This window comes from Pleurodeles waltl, chromosome 3_1, assembly GCF_031143425.1.
Source record: "Pleurodeles waltl isolate 20211129_DDA chromosome 3_1, aPleWal1.hap1.20221129, whole genome shotgun sequence".
Classification (NCBI taxonomy): Eukaryota; Metazoa; Chordata; class Amphibia; order Caudata; family Salamandridae; genus Pleurodeles; species Pleurodeles waltl.
The window spans coordinates 1,302,350,616-1,302,366,637 of record NC_090440.1 but is presented as its reverse complement, the minus strand read 5'-3'; the positions used below and the strand labels follow the sequence as shown (position 1 = coordinate 1,302,366,637).

The 16,022-nt window shown below is 46.3% G+C and overlaps 1 protein-coding gene across 6 annotated transcripts in view; it reads left to right on the top strand.

The window, feature by feature from the left end:
- KALRN (kalirin RhoGEF kinase) overlaps nucleotides 1-16,022 on the top strand; it is a 1,333,112-nt gene that overhangs the window by 878,510 nt on the left and 438,580 nt on the right. For all 6 annotated transcript variants that reach the window (XM_069224644.1, XM_069224642.1, XM_069224641.1 and 3 more), the window contains exons 26-27: nucleotides 1,188-1,257; nucleotides 15,590-15,679. In XM_069224644.1, coding sequence (XP_069080745.1) covers nucleotides 1,188-1,257; nucleotides 15,590-15,679 — 160 coding nt within the window. The remainder of the gene's footprint in view (nucleotides 1-1,187; nucleotides 1,258-15,589; nucleotides 15,680-16,022) is intronic.

Genomic DNA, 16,022 nt, shown 5'->3' with positions numbered 1-16,022 from the left:
GACCTCTTGCTTTGTTCTTTTCCCATTTTGCACTTGTTTGCCTCTGACCTGATTGTTTCCTGGCTGTGGCTGTGCTGAGAGTCAATGAAGATGGTTAGCTTGCCAACCAGATAAGCGTGAATGCCTGTTGTGATGGTTTTATAGGTGAGGCAGCTAGTTTTGAGGAGCCTGTGGGCCTGCAAAGGAAGCCAGTGCACTTCCATCAGACTGGGGGATTGACATGGTCATATTTCTTCAGACACTTGATGAAGCATACTGCCTTGTGTAGGAAGCCACTCAAGGGATCCTAGTGTAGATTTTGTGAGACTCTGGATCAGGGCACAACCACCATCCAAATGCAACAGTAGAAGGAGTTAAACACCAGTTCTAGTTCTAAAGTTGCTCTCAGGAAAGAAAGTATTCACAAACTTGTGTTAAGAGAGCTGGTATCAGACATTCTTCATTCTTAATTTTCTAGGCAGTGTGTTCCTTGAGAGTGAGGTCGGTGTCCAGGGTGAATCCGAATGACTTCGAGAATGGCGTTGAGTGAAAGTTGTAAGCCATTCAGACTCAGATCTCTGAGCCAAGGTTGTTGCTTCTTGCTTGCAGACAGCAGGTATTTCGTGCTGGTGGGGTTCAGTTTTATGTAGTTGCTGGTCGTTCAGGTCTGGTGAAGTGTTTGAAGCATTGGTTGTCTGAATCAGAGGAGAATTTCAAATGTAGATAAATGTGGTTTTGGGAAGGCATTTTTCTCGCAAAATATATTTTCCTATGATTTTCTTACCAATTTTTTTTTTTTTTTTAACTTCGCAACCTCTGTGATTTTCAAGAAATGAGCAAAGTTAAAAAAATAATAATAATACATAAATAAATAAATACAAAAGTATGCGGCAAAAATCATCCCATTCTCACTGACCCCTCGTTTTGCTCTTTCTGGCTATTCACTTTTTCCGAGACCAGCCTACACAGGATTGTGCTGTTTATCCTTTCCCTTCATGCCTGATGCCTTGTTTGAAAAGACCAGACATTGGTCAGAATGCTCTTTGCTCAATAACTTGCCCAGTCAGCCTGTATGTTGTTCTTTGGCTCAGTTTCTAGCCTTCAGCTTTAGCCCCACTCTTCAGCGTTTCGCCCCAATCCTTCCTCAGCTCAGCAAGGCCGGCAGCACCGACACACTCTCACGATTAACTCTGTCTCTCCTATTGCAGCATCTTTCTCAAGGAACTTGAGAAGTACGAGCAGCTGCCCGAAGACGTCGGCCACTGCTTTGTCACTTGGGTAAGACTGTTTTTAACCTCTTTCACTCAAATGATCATACATGTGACATATTGTAACTCAGATTTAATGTATAGGATTAGAAGGTTTTTATTAAGAAGAGATTGTGGCATTTTATCGGGAGAGGACTACGTGGACGTTACCGTCGCGCAACCATTTAAAGATCAATCACTTACTCCACATACTGTAGAAAGACTTATGTGCCTACACCTCGGTGTGTGTATCGGTCACAATGTAGATTTTCCTAGTAATTTATGACGGAAAGTCTTAATTTTATTAAAGACACGGAGGCAAATATTATGCGTTCTTTTCTTACTTTATTTTGAACAGCAGCAGTCAAGAAACTACAGTTCCCAAAAGTATTAGCAACAGGCTAACCAATGGGAGTAAAACAGGAACTAAAACTAGACCAATCAGCAGAGGCCATAAACCATAGAGAGTACCCTTGACTGCAAGCAGCCCTCTTTTCTTGAACGAGCAAGTCAAATAGAGTCATAAAACAGTGGGTAAATAAGTCCGACAATTGCCTAAGCCAAGGAAACGGAACAAAAGTCTTGAACCACACCAATAAACCGAGAGGACGATGAAGGAGGAAGATGATCTTGAGTAGGTTGCGATGACAAATCTAGAGGTTTCTTCTTGAAAAAGGAGAGGATGGGGCCAGCGGCGTTATCCGGAAGCTGGAGGCAATGCAGGAGTCGCTGGGAGGGAGAAAGAAAGTACATATTAATAAAAGTACTGTGGTGGGATAATATTTGCCTCTGTGTCTTTAATAAAATTAAGACTTTCCGTCATAAATTACTAGGAAAATCTACATTTTATGTCAAGACCGGAGGCTCTATTATGCGAGTTTAAAGCTTGTCAATAACTAATGATGAAGCAGTTCTAACAGGTTTGCAATAGAAGGTTTTGAAAACATTGTCATTAGACCAATCTGCTGACCTGAGAATGTCCTCTAAACTGGACCCCATGGCGAAGGCCTTGGAGGCCATGGCTCCCCTAGAAGAATGGGCTCCAAAAATGGAGATGTCAATCCCCGCTAGGGACATAATCCATTTAACCCAACAAGCCAAAGTTGCAGAAGCCACCGGATTGTGAGGTTTGCGAAAGGAAATCAACAATTGATTGGAAGAGGACGTTCTCAGTTTACCAGTTCTTTTTTCATATTCTTTTAAACAAAGACCCACACACAGTTTTGGTTTATCAGGAAAGAAAGGATAGAAGACAGAATGTAAATTAGTTTTGGTGCGTTTGGAAATATGAAATAAAACACCTGAAGGTAAGAACTGACGGGCGGACACGTCTAAAGACCTAACATCCGATACCCTTTTGATAGAAATTAAGCATAACAACCTAGAAAGGGTCTAGAAGAAGGGACGGAAACGTCGGGAGTAAGATTGGAAAGTTCACCGTAAGTTCGAGGAGGGGTGGAAACCAAACCTGTGATTGCCAGAAGGGGACTAACAGGACAAGGGACGCCTTTTGACGTCTGACCTGATTTAAGACACTGTTGATTAGAATAAAGGGAGGGAAGGCATAATTGAGAGTCCTGGACCAATCTTGGAGGAAAGCGTCTGTAGCTATGGCCAGAGGATCCGGGCGCCAACTGAAGAAATGTGGAAGCTAAGTGTTGAGTGTGGACGCAAAAAGATCTACCTGAAAATGACCCCATTTTCTTTCTATTTGAAGAAAGACTGAGCGGTGTAATTTCCAATCGCTGGAGCCCGAGAGATGGCACGAATGCCAGTCTGCATTGGAATTCACGGAGCCTGGGAGATATTCGGCTAGGAGGGAAAAATTGTGGGACAGACAAAATTCCCAGAGGCTCTTGGCCAGAAGAGCAAGAGGCCTGGACCTGGTGCCCCCTAAGTGGTTGATGTAACGAACCGCGGATATATTGTCCATGCGGAGCAGGATGGAGCATCGTGCTCTGTTTTTCGTAAAGCTTCTGATCGCAAAGGAGCCTGCAAGAAGCTCTAAACAATTTATGTGCAATCTGGACTCCTCTGCGGACCATATACCGCCAGTCGATATCGAACCACAGCGGGCGCCCCAGCCCGTGAGACTTGCATCTGATTCTAACACAAGATCGGGCACAGAGGGGAAGATGGATCTGCCGTTCCAAGCCTCTAAATGGGATATCCACCATTGAATTTCCATTTGAGATTCTTGATCTAGATACACGAGATCGGAGAAGGCCAACCCTCGACGGAGATGAAGGATTTTGAGACGCTGGAGGGCGCGGTAATGAAGGGGTCCTGGGAAAATGGCCTGGATCGAAGAGGAGAGAAGGCCGACGACCCTTGCAAGAGCTCTGAGGGAAATAGTGTATTTTTGAAGAGTTAAAACCAACTCTTTTTTGATTGCAGAAACCTTGGAACGGGCAAAGAGAAGGGAGGCCGAAACCGAATCTATCTGGAAGCCCAGAAATTCTATTTGTTGAGAGGGAACCACCACGGATTTTTCGTGATTTATAAGGAAACCGAGTTCGGCGAGGAGAGTGTATGTTATCTGGAGATGAGACAGCAGGGAAGATTTTCTCTGGTGCATGATCAGTATATCGTCGAGATAGATAATAAGTCTGATGCCCAGGGATCGAAGGTAGGTCACGACCGGTTTCAATAGTTTTGTGAAGCACCAAGGTGCCGAATGGAAGGGAGGAAAAATGATACGTTTTTGAATTCCAATGAAATTGTAAATATTTTTTGTGAGAAGGATGAATAGGAATGGTCAGGTATGCGTCCTGCAAATCTAGTCTGACTAGCCAATCGAATTGGAGTAAAATATCCCTGAGATGGATGATGGTTTCCATCTTGAAGTGTCGATAGACGACAAATTGGTTGAATGATTTTAGGTTGATTACTGGTCTTAGCTTTTTGTGGACGAGGAAAATAGAGCTGATAAAGCCGGAAGGATCTGGGGTGCAATAATGGATGGCATCTTTTTCTAAGAGGGATTGAACTTCTAAAGAAATTAGAGAGGACATTTCGAGAGAAAACTTTGGAAGAGGAGGAGAAAGGAGTTCGATACGGTATCCCTGAATAGTGGATAGAACCCATGGGTCTGCAGAAATTGACTTCCATTTTTGAAGGAAGAAGCGAAGGCGACCTCCCATGGGAGGGCCAGAAAGTTGGCTTACCTTGGATATTGGACGATCTGGAGAAGCGTTGACCACAATTGCGGAAACCCCTTGATCTTTGTGGGTAAAAGTGGGGTTTAAATTCCTGGGAATAGGGACTGAAGGAGTTGGGATAGCCTCTTGAGCTTTGATTCCGGTATGTGCGGCCGGTAAAGCGGCTCCTACCTCTACCGGCCCGGGTAAAAACACATTGGTTGAAGACCTTTTTAATGATTGTTGGGCCTTGTCGAGAGACGAAAAGGTAGAGACAAAACAGCTAAGGTCTTTGATGAATGAGTCCCCAAAGAGTTTACCATCGGCCTGGATCCCGAGGAGCCAGGTTAGCCAGCTTAGGGTCCATCCTGAGGAGGAGACCCTTGCGTCTCTCGTGAATGATTGCTGAATTTGCATTGCCCAAAAGGCAAAAGGCTCTTTGAGTCCAAAGGGAAAGGTCTAAGGGATCGATTGGGGAGTCCTCCAATCTGGCTGATTCGGCTAAATCAAAAATTCTCGCTAGAGGGCCGACAACGTCCAGGAGTTTATCCTGGCACGTGGTCCAGGCCTTGTCTACCCCCTTGCGGGGATCTTTACCGAATTTGGTAAAGAACGTAATAAGTGACTCGTCGATAGCTGGAGTTACTGTAATGTTGGACTCCAACGAAGGTCTAGGGCATTCTGATTTTAGTTTGGAATGCGTCTGTTTATCCAGAGGTAGACGTAAGCGGGAAGAAATGTATTCACCCACGTGGTCCAACGGGAGCCACTCAGTTGAATTAGGATGATGAATGAGAGACGGATCAAACATGGGAACACCCTCTGAATCAAACACACTGGAAGAGGGGCCACATGAAGAAAGTTTGATACGTTTAGAGGGAGGAGAGGATGGGGAAAATGTATCATCAGGATTATCGGACTGAGATAAATCGTCCATGTCCTCATCATCTGTGTCCAATATTTTTGAAATAACAATCTTTTTTGGCGCAGGAATAGGTTTTGTTTTTGATTTACATTTCAATTGTGATGCCGGTTTTTTGGCGGAATTCCCCTCCTTCATAGGAGGCCTGGGAGGAATCAAGTCCTCAGTCTGGTGTGAGGCAAGCTCACTCTCTGCTTGTGCGCCTTTACCTGGTTTAAAAGAAGCTATTTTCCGTTTTCTGCCTCCCCCGCAGAATGGGCCATAGAATTGGACACCATGGACATTACTGTGTTCTCAATGTTCTTTGACATTTTATCCATTGATGCTTTTAATGCATGTTTCACCGAGGATTGTATAAAATTGCTTAAATCCTGTTTGAAGGATTCCTCATCCTCATCAGAGTCAGGCCTTAAAGGTGAACTACCAAGATCCATAATAAAATTATTGTGGACAATAAACACCAGAACAATAAACACAGAAATCCAAAGAAATGTACTTTGAGGCCGGAAAAGCTATTGGGCAGGCAGGGGTTAATGAGAGCAACACGCTCTCTAGGGCGCGATACGGCTCCTCCCCGAGGGCGGGGACGAAGGGGAGAGCCGGGCGGGAGTTCTGCAGACGAAGAATCACGTCGGAAGGAGCAAAAAAAGAAGGTTTGGCTCCAGTGTAAAAACGGAGTCCCGAGATGCCGCTTCCACATGAGCTGCGGCACACGCGAAGGTTTGTAAACAACTCCGTCTGTCAGACGCGCGTTAAATTTGAAGCGCGCTGACAGAACGCGAAGAGAAAATGCAATTAGAGCGCGCGGCGGACAGCGCGCGTTCAGGAACCAACGGCTGCACGGAGGTGGGGGGATACTATTATGTCGCGCAGTGGCAGTAAAGAATGTTGGCAACACAATATAAAAAAAATATAGTAAGCTAAGAAGACATTACAGCATAAGAAAACATTTAAGTAAATGGAAGACCGAAAGAGTGTACTTATCTTCACTGCGAGCAGCAAGAAAAGAGGGCTGCTTGCAGTCAAGGGTACTCTCTATGATTTATGGCCTCTGCTGATTGGTCTAGTTTTAGTTCCTGTTTTACTCCCATTGGTTAGCCTATTGCTAATCCTTTTGGGAACTGTAGTTGCTTGACTGCTGCTGTTCAAAATAAAGTAAGAAAAGAACGCATAATAGAGCCTCCGGTCTTGACATAAAATTCAGCTGCAGTGCCACATAACCTCATTAGGTACGGCTAGTGCAGCTGAAGGTAGGTTGACTACCACCCTCCGGGACTTTACGTACACTGTGTCCACTCCAGAGCTTTGGTAATAGCCCGATGCTGATCGATGTTGCAGTCTTATTTTGCATCCATTGATTTCATTAGACAAATACACCTAGAATCAACGATGATCACTAGGTGAAAATCTCAGGACTGGAGACGGAGTGAAGTGGTCTCCCTATCATTGCTAGTTACAAGGTCACTTAGGCTCTGGTGACAGTGAAGACATGGGCTGCTAGAGTCTTATTTCACTATTGGCGATTGTGAAAAGAGCACAAGAGTGCCAGGCTTTCCATTCTGCGTTTGCTCTTACTGTCAACAACAAGCTGCGGTGTCTGTATCTGGGAGACTATCACCAAACCTGATCTGCACAGGGAAGATTTTACACCCATTTTGCAGCTCGGTCTGAAGCAGCTCCTTGTTATAAGGCAAGTGGAAGTGGGAACTGACAAGCTTAGCAAACAAAAGACACACCCAGTGTGGAAAACCTGGTGCTTGAATGTGAATGACTACATTTATGACGTCAAACACAATTGGAAAACCATTTGTTTGGCGACGGTTCTGTGCATTTGGTGACTTTTGCCTATTTAGTTTGCTGTATGTTAAGGAACATCTCTAATATAATGTTTTTAAAATGTACTTTTCCTGTGTGCCCTTTAGAGATTTTTTTCACGTTCTGCCAAAATCATGGCACAAACAACAAGTGTTGATTCGCCGTGTTAATCCAAAGAGAGCCGAGCATGACATTTCATTCAGTGCTCTAAATGAATATTAAAAGCAGTACCTTAACCCAAGGTAGGGCACCTATCACTACTTCATTTTAACCAAAGTAATACATCTCAACGTTCACCAGCAATCATCGACATATTCAGTCCTGCTCGGTAATGCGAGTGAAGAAGGCCGTTAAGAACATCTGTGATCAAGGTAATAGTAATTCATTTAATCCTATAACAAAAGTGTAATTTCCATGAAGTTTGAGACTAGACATTCTTGTGCGGACATGCAAATTTCAGTTTGTGCATGTGTGCACCATACTGTTTCATTGAAGATGACTAGTGTGAGAATCGGTGTCACTGCAGGACCCTTTCAGAGGGAGGACTAGAACTCAGTTAAGAGTTTCTCTCTCCTCAGCGGGTTTCCAGGATATTTGTCGCAGAACTAGCCTGCCCAGTTCAGAACCTTCCACTTGCAGGAACTCCACATCCTTGTAGCAGTGGGCCCGAGACTGCTCAGCTTCTGTTCAGTGACAAGCCATTTTTGGGGGGGGGGGGTTCACTTGCAGGTATAATAAGATACTTAGGGAAAACCCGTGCACCCCGCTCACTTGTCCAAATGTGTATGTACTAAATCAAAACAGATATGGTGACTGTTGGTCTTTCTTGCAACAAAAGCTTTGTATCAGATCTGTACTGTCTACTCCACTCCATCCAGGCTTTGTCTGTGTGGTTCTAAGAGATGGTAAACTGATTCGTTTGAGTGCAGGTTGAAGTACTGCTGAGTGCCGGAGTTGCTGAATACCAAGGCGTCCTACTCTGGATTCCGCCTCCTTCCGGGCTCTTTCCACGCCCTACACTTCCTGTCTCTTTAACCCACACCTGCAGTCCTTTTCATCCCTGCCCCTCGCCACCGTTTTCCTCTTCCTCCCTTTTCGTTTTCACCCCTCTTGTTGTGCCTGAGGACAAGCATGAGTGCCGGTCTCCAAGAATGAATGTGGATGCCAGCCACCTACACCCAGTGGTACAGGCTAGGCGCTGAGCCCGTTGATCCGCACACTGCTGTCGGACGTGTTGTGTGCATAAGCTTCTTATGTAAGTGCAGTCTTAACTCATTTAGGAGCTTAGTTACACTAATCTCGTTAGCACGAGGGAATCGGGGGTTTATGCCAGCAGCAAGCCTTGCAGCGTGTGCACTGACGTGCCTCTCTGGGGGATGCAATCGGCGCTCCGCTGTGTGTGATTGCAGCTTGTTTTTAAGCCCATAGACCCGAGTCACAGCTCTGACGGGCTTTTTGTGTGAAATCAGGCCAACCAAACTACCACACCCCAAACACTATCCTAGCCAGGCAATGGAGGGCAGCGGCCAAGTGAGGATGCATGAGAGCGGTTGGAAGGAACAAACGTCTTTTTTGTGCAAGTCGGTGTGCGTGTTAGCCGTACTGCCAAGCATCATATTCTCAGTTAACTTAACTGTATGATCCCAGGACACTATTTTTATGTCCCTGGTGTCCAGAAAAATTGTGTGTGGGATGTAAAATTAGGATGAAGTAGCACTAACAGCGTGAGAAATCTAACTTGGCCAACAAGAGCAATTTAGGAAATGTGAATCCAGTTAAAGAGAAGAAGCACACAACTTGAGCAGCTGGGAATCCGTATTTTATTTTTTTATTTTACATATTAGACTTTTTTTCACATTGCCACCAAAATATTCAGATTGGTCCAGGAGGAGCAGAACCTTAGCAGCCTCACTAGCCCGTTTAATTAAAAACGTTGACATGTTACAAATCCCTTAAATTCCAGCAAGTGCAGGGTTTGTTGCCAATTTAAATGAGGTGGTATTTTGCTGCCAACGTGTCCCCACCATCGTGCTTGGGTCACGCTCTTTCTGTGCCATGCCTACATTTCCAATCACCGTTTATCAGATCTCCTGAAATTCGTCTGTATCTTTTTGCTGACTTTTTGTGTACCATTTTGTGTGTGGTAGCCTCATTTCAGTAATCCCCCTTGCATGCTCCTGATAGTAAGGAATAGTCACCAAACCATAGCTCCCGCACTTGGCCCAGTCCATCCACGCATGCGCATCACATCAGTTACATATGTCAATAAAGAAATTGTTCAACCGAGATGTGCATTCTTTGTTATGGAGAAAACAGGGCTGCATTTTATTTAGCATGCATGATGACAGTGCTCAGCCATAAATCAGTATGATGGGGGCCATACATCAAGCTTAGTGTCATAAATCACTGAGGCATTAGAAATCATTGTGACAGGATCATAACTCATACGCAAGTGACTGGTCATAAATCATAAATTGCTGATAGGTCATACATCAGGGTAGTTATATATCAACCCAATCCTGTCATCTGCTTGTCATCCTTTATGACACCTTTTTGTTGTTAAGGCAATCATATACCCCACTGTGGGGGTCATCAAGTTTCTTGTTGGTTTATCTCTGCTCACAAGTGGTTTAGCTTCTTACTGCTGTTCAGGCTTGACTCTCTACATTGTCTGGTCTACGTGTGCCGTGTTCTGCTTACTGCCCCTGTCTGCTCCACTCACCATGCTGCAAGTCATCCCAGATGAGTGGCCTTTCTTTGGCACACCACCTTGCTGGTGACTCTCTTTAACCAACAAATGTCCCCCTTTTTACAGCCACCTCTTCAGCAAGTGCTTCTGGTTGGGTGGGTGGGTGGTTCTCGATGTCCTGGCCTCTGCCCCTGCTTCTCTGGATTTAAACCTGGCAGAGGCAACATTTCCTTATAATCCCCCCCCACCCCCCCCCCAACTGCCCTTGTGAGGTGCAATGGCACTCTCCCCTCCGTCTCTGAGGGGGTTCAACACATTACCTGGGCCGCCATTGGCCCACTCTTTTCACACCAACCTTGGCGTGCTTTCCAGCTTTGTAGGGGGCGAACAGGAGGCATTACCCCACATCCCTTGATGTGCCTGGAAAGGCAGCCCAAAACCAGTCAAACCTGTCCTTATGGGTCCTCGGCAGCTGTTATGGCGTCGGCCCTGGAGCTCCCCTTTGGGGGCGGCCTCTGCAATAACCACTGCACTTGGCTCACTCCAGCCCGCACATGCGCATCACTTTACATTTATATATGTCGATAAAGAAATTGTTCAACCGAGATGTGGTCTTTGTTTAGTTATGAAAAAATGATGGCCGCATTTTATTTACCATGCATGATCACAGTGCTCAGTCATAAATCTGTATGATGGAGCCACAAATCCAAAGGTATAGTGGCATAAATCACTGAGGCATCAAAAGTCATTGTGATAGGATCATAAATCATACGTAGGTGACTGGTCATAAATCATAAATTGCTTATAGGTCAAACATCAGGGTTATTATGTGTCAATCCAGTCATCTGCTTGTCTTCCTTTGACACCTTTTTTGTCCTTAAGGGAATGATGCTCGCCGCTTTGGGACTCACCGAGTTTCTTGTTGGTTTATCACTGCTCATGAGGGGTGTAGATAATTACTGCTGTTTAGACTCGACTCACTACCTTGTCTGTGTGTTTTTGTGCCTTGTCATCCGTCCGGTGAGTCTGGGCTGCGTTTACTTGCCCTGTCATCCCTACTCACCCTGCCGTAAGGCATCTCCAGGTGAGTGGCCTTTCTTTAACACACTGCCTTGCCTGTAAGATTTTTCAACCCACTAATGTCCCCCTTTTTACCGTCACGCCACCTGTGAGGCTCATGTTGAGGGAGGGAGGACCACTGCCCCAGGGCATGACCACCATGAACTGAAATCTGCTCAACAGGTTCCATTTGTATGTATGAAGATAAGGGTCTCTTCCAATGGGCCATACTGCCAAGTAATTGTGGAGGCAGCACATGGGGCAGTACCCAGGATCCTCTATGCAGTGAAGTTGCACCCATTTCCCCTTGCCTAACTGGTTTGTTTTGGATCTCCTGAGAAGCTGCTGTATTTTTGTCACCCCTGACATGACATCTGCTACTCGTAAGCATGTCGAGCCCGCATCCTTCTTTGCTGGGGTCACAAGTTCGCTTACCCTGACTGCCCAAAAAAATGCCATCACAAAAAGCCAATCTGAACAGGCAAACCTCAATCGGATTATCTGCCACTCTCTCATTGGCGGGCATCACCAGGGTCAGTTTTCCAAAATCTATAGGTTGCTTTGTGTCCCGCTTCTTCACTTCCAAGCGCTTCCAGCCCTTCGTGACTATCCTGATGTAATGCAAGGTTGTGAGGTCCTAGCCTGTTCTCAGTTTAGAGAAGTGGGCTTCCAATCAGAATTTTGTCGTCCTCTCCAAGTAGGCCCATTCAGTGAAGCGCTCCACAGCTCTAGCCGTGGCATGTGGGTCTCCCAGTGACTGCAGCACCCTCAACCTACATCACAATGTTTATATATCTGTTGTAATGCTTGCTGTGCCGGGTGTAAGGGCTTGTTCGATTAGCATGAACAGGTCAGTTCTGCCATCTCCCACATCTTCTCTGGAAAAGGTGTCATCCTTTGTAGAGTGTCTGGTGCTAGCCTTCTAAACTTGCTCATATGAGGAGAGATCGTATCCACCAGTAAATTCTCCAGTCCAGGGGCATCTCTTGTCAAGGTTACCCTCGAGCTGCGACCCTAATTATAAACCTCATCAATCTCACTATATGCGGACAGCTGGCACCTGTTAATCAGACCACAGTGAAATTTTCATATCCCTCAGTCTACTTTCCCAAACTGTCAGGGCCACCACTATGGAGAATAGTTTGAGGAAGGTGATATGGTTAGTGACACCCAGCTTGTGCGATCTCCTGAGTCATTGCCGTGCGCACCACTCCCTTCCCAGTATCGCTCCAAAACCATGGCTGCCAGCCGTGTCAGTGAACAGGGCTATCTGTTTGGCTGTTACCCAATCTTCCCTCCCTTTTAAGGAGTCCATTAAAGTGGTCATAAAGGAATCCCACATGGAATCCTGCCCCCAGCCTTACATGATGATGTTTTTCCTGCAAACCCGCTGTCACCCTGGTTAAGCGTCTTTCAAACACCCCGCCCTACTGAAATGACCTTAGATGTGAAAAGAGCAGTGAAAGTGAAGTTTCGTTTGCAAATCAGTCTCTACATCTCGCAGAGAGTCTTTGCTGCACATTGCCCTAATCTCCTCCTTTATCTGAATGACCTTGGCCTCTGGCAGCCTAGATGTGCCAGCTACCAAGTCCACCTCAATTCCCATGAGCACTAGTTTTGTGGCCGGACCCATTGTCTTTTCTGACGCCAGGGGCACTCCCAACTCCTTGGTTAGGTCATGGAAAGCCCTAAGTGTACCCATGCACTCATCTGTCCCCGCCTGCCCGACGAACAGGAAATCATCGAGGCAGCACAGCTTGCCTCCCTGCAGGTGCCGCCGGTGCAGAGTCAATTCCAGAAACGTGCTGAAATGCTCAAAGTATAAACAGGAATATTGAGCATCCCATTGGCATTGCCTTGTCAAAGCATGTCTTTCTATTTTAGTGAAAGCCCAGCAGGTGAAAACTGTTAGGGTGCACAGGGAGGAGTTAGAAAAGCAGACTCGATGTCACCATGAGGGACCCCGTACCTGTTGTCTTTACTAGGTCTATGGCATCCTCCACTGTGGAGTACCTCACCTAGCACGCCTCTAGGGTAATCCCATCATTCACTGATGTTCCTTCTGGGAATGAATGAGCCTAAACTGTCCGCATCTTTATTTGGGTAGTACCCCAGGAGTGAAATTACCAAGCCCTTTGGGGAAAAGTGGGGTAGGGGACCCTCTATGCGCCCCAGGTCTCTTTGCTTCCCGATCTTCCGCTGCACCACCTCTGGGTGCTCTTGAGCAACTTCAAATTCATCCCCCACCCCTAAAAGTGGTGCCTTCAAATGGAATTCTAAAAATTTCCTTTGAAGCCCCTCAAAAGCAAGGCTGTTATGTCTTTGTTGGTGTATTCATTTGCTAGTCTTCCGATTAAGTGTGTGTTACTGAGGTATCTGGCAAGCCCAAAACTTCCCTCATACCTTGTGATTTCCCCCCCCCCACCCCCATTCTTCTTATCTCTGCTTAAGTTTCTTTTTCTTTTCTCTTTTGTCCATGTGGTGGTTGTTGCGCCTGCACCCTGAGATCGGGTGATCTCCCCCACAGGCTCGGGCTGAGCAGGCATGCCTAAACTTGCCAGCTGACCCCCCACCCCCAATGTGCACTCATCATTGTCGTAGTTCCAGCAAATTGCTTCTTGACGCCTGTCCATAGGTGCTCTCCAGCAGTGGTATGCCTTGGGCGTGTGCACTGGTCTATTCTTGTCCTGCTTACCCTTGAAGTTGGTGGTCTGGAAGGGCTGCTCACCCTTACCTGCCCATGCCCTGACCTCTTTGGCCTTTCACCAAAAAGAAAGGGAATACCCTGTAACCCCAACCTGCTCAGGGTACCATCTAAACATAATCACAAAAAATAGCAGGCAGGAACAAATTGAATCAATAATTATACTAACCAAAGTCCTCACTTTTGGTTGATCGGGTAAATTACTTTCCCATATTTATTTAATTAATTTTCAGAAAACAGTATGTACCTCAGCATGATAACATATACAGAAATAAATGAAAACACATCAAATTACTAACTAATTACAAAACACAAAGTCTCAAAACTAAACAATACAATACATAAAAATGGGAAATGCCCAACGGAAAAACTCTGGCCACCATCATTTTATGGATGTACCCCAATCCTTTGTCCTCATTCCACTCTATTTCAGGCTGTGCCTACATTTTCAGTCTGAAACCCTTGTCATATTCTAGACGTGCATCACCATGGAATTGCATGTGTGCCTTGGGTATTTTGGACTCAAATAGCCATAAGTCAGTAGCACAGTAAGGGAACTTCTCCACTATGACAGAACTTGTACACAGTGATGAATGCTATTACCCTGAACGCATCTAACCAGTTGTCAAAGTTCCTTTTTTTTTCCTCACTCTTTTCCTCTCTCACCTGTCCTCTTCTCACACAGTCAGGTGCAGGCCATTGCTGTGTTTCTAACATTCCTTCCTCCAAATTATCTCTTTAACTGCCTGAGGGATGAGGCTAACCAGCCCTGTTGTGCCTGCACTCACAAATCACATTTTTACTGAAAGTGTGAAGGGGGCACCAGCATTTGAACCGGGGACCACTTGATCTGCACTCAGATGTTATAACACAAAGCTAATCCCCCTGTGGGCTGATAAGTGTCCACTGGGTTGGGACAGCCGCCCTGCAATAAACGTTCTCAAATGCCCCTTCACAAGTGGTCGCTTCTCCGCTTTATTATGCGAAGCGCTTCCTTTTTAAAGGCGCTCGCCTCGCTCTTATGGACGGGGCTGGCTCTCCTTGGAAGTGCTCCCGGGCAGAGTTGTGTCGCTGAGTGGTGCAGTCCTCTGCTCCCGGATCCTCGGCTGTGGCAGTGATGAAGGGGAGGTGGCGTGCCCCTCCGTGGGTGATCCCTGCACATCTGGCCTCCTACTTCGGAGCAGAGTTGTGTTGCTGCTGTAAACTGCAGTCCTCTGCCCAAGCATCTTGCTAGACCACTGCGGTCAATGAAGGTCCTGCTGACAAAAAGGTGGTGGGGGTGAGCCTGCACAGTGCAGATGTGTCGCTGACGACTGCAGCGGTCTTCTGGCAGTCACAGGTGCACGCTACCTGGCCGCTGCAATGATCCCAGAGAGCCGAAAAAGGAGGGTCAACAAAAACGGTGAGTCCAACATCAATTTTGCCTACAATGGTGGTCTTCTTGACGTCCTGTTCACTGCCCCTGCTTCTTTGGATGTAAACCTGGCAGGGGCAGCGCACCCTTATAAACCCCTCACCCCCACGCTGCCCAATGGCACTTCCCCCTAATTGGGGGGTTCAAAACATTACCTGGGCCACGATTGGCCCACCCTTTTTCTCACCAACCGTGGCACGGTTCTTCAGCTTTGTGGGGGGGACCCGGAGGCATCCCCCCCCTTGATATGCCCCCCCAAACTGGTCCTTACAGTCCCCAGTGGCTGTTATGTCGCTGGTCCTTAAATCCCCCTACGGGGCAACCCCTGCAGTTCTCGCACAAGACCAAAGCTTCACACATGCTTGCGATATCCTCTCACCCACACCGCCAAAGGGCGCGACATGAGCAAAGCTATTCACAGTTGCTTTCATGCCCTTCAGCCTCCCACGCTATTATTTTTAATATATACATATTGTACTCCATTGTTTCTCGTAAACGACGCATTACTCCTCCTCACCCTCTCTTTTGTGCAGCAACTGAATGTGCCTTGCAGGCCTCCTTGTGTAGAGGGAGATGTTCACTGGTGCAACTGTTTTTAACATCGTTTAATTTTTTCATAGGCGGATAAATTTCAGATGTATGTGACCTACTGTAAGAACAAGCCGGATTCCAGCCAACTCATCCTGGAGCACGCAGGGACGTTCTTTGACGTAAGCAGATCTCTGCATGTAACTACATCTACATTGTGTGAAATGCACTTATTCTGAAAATTTTTGTCTGATTTTTATAGTACTGTGAAGCAAAATCCTCATGCGCAGGGTTGCAAGACTATTGATATAACTGAATACCAGTGGCAAATGCGAACCGCAGACTTCAGCCACTACCATTCAACAATTATCACCACCCTTCCTACACCCTAATACCCTACCAACACCTTGCTGCCACCAACACCCTAATCAGCCCCCCTCTTATGTACCACCCCAGCCTGCAACCACTCTACCCCCACCCTACCATCACTCTAACCACCAAAACCCTAATCACCAACACCCTATC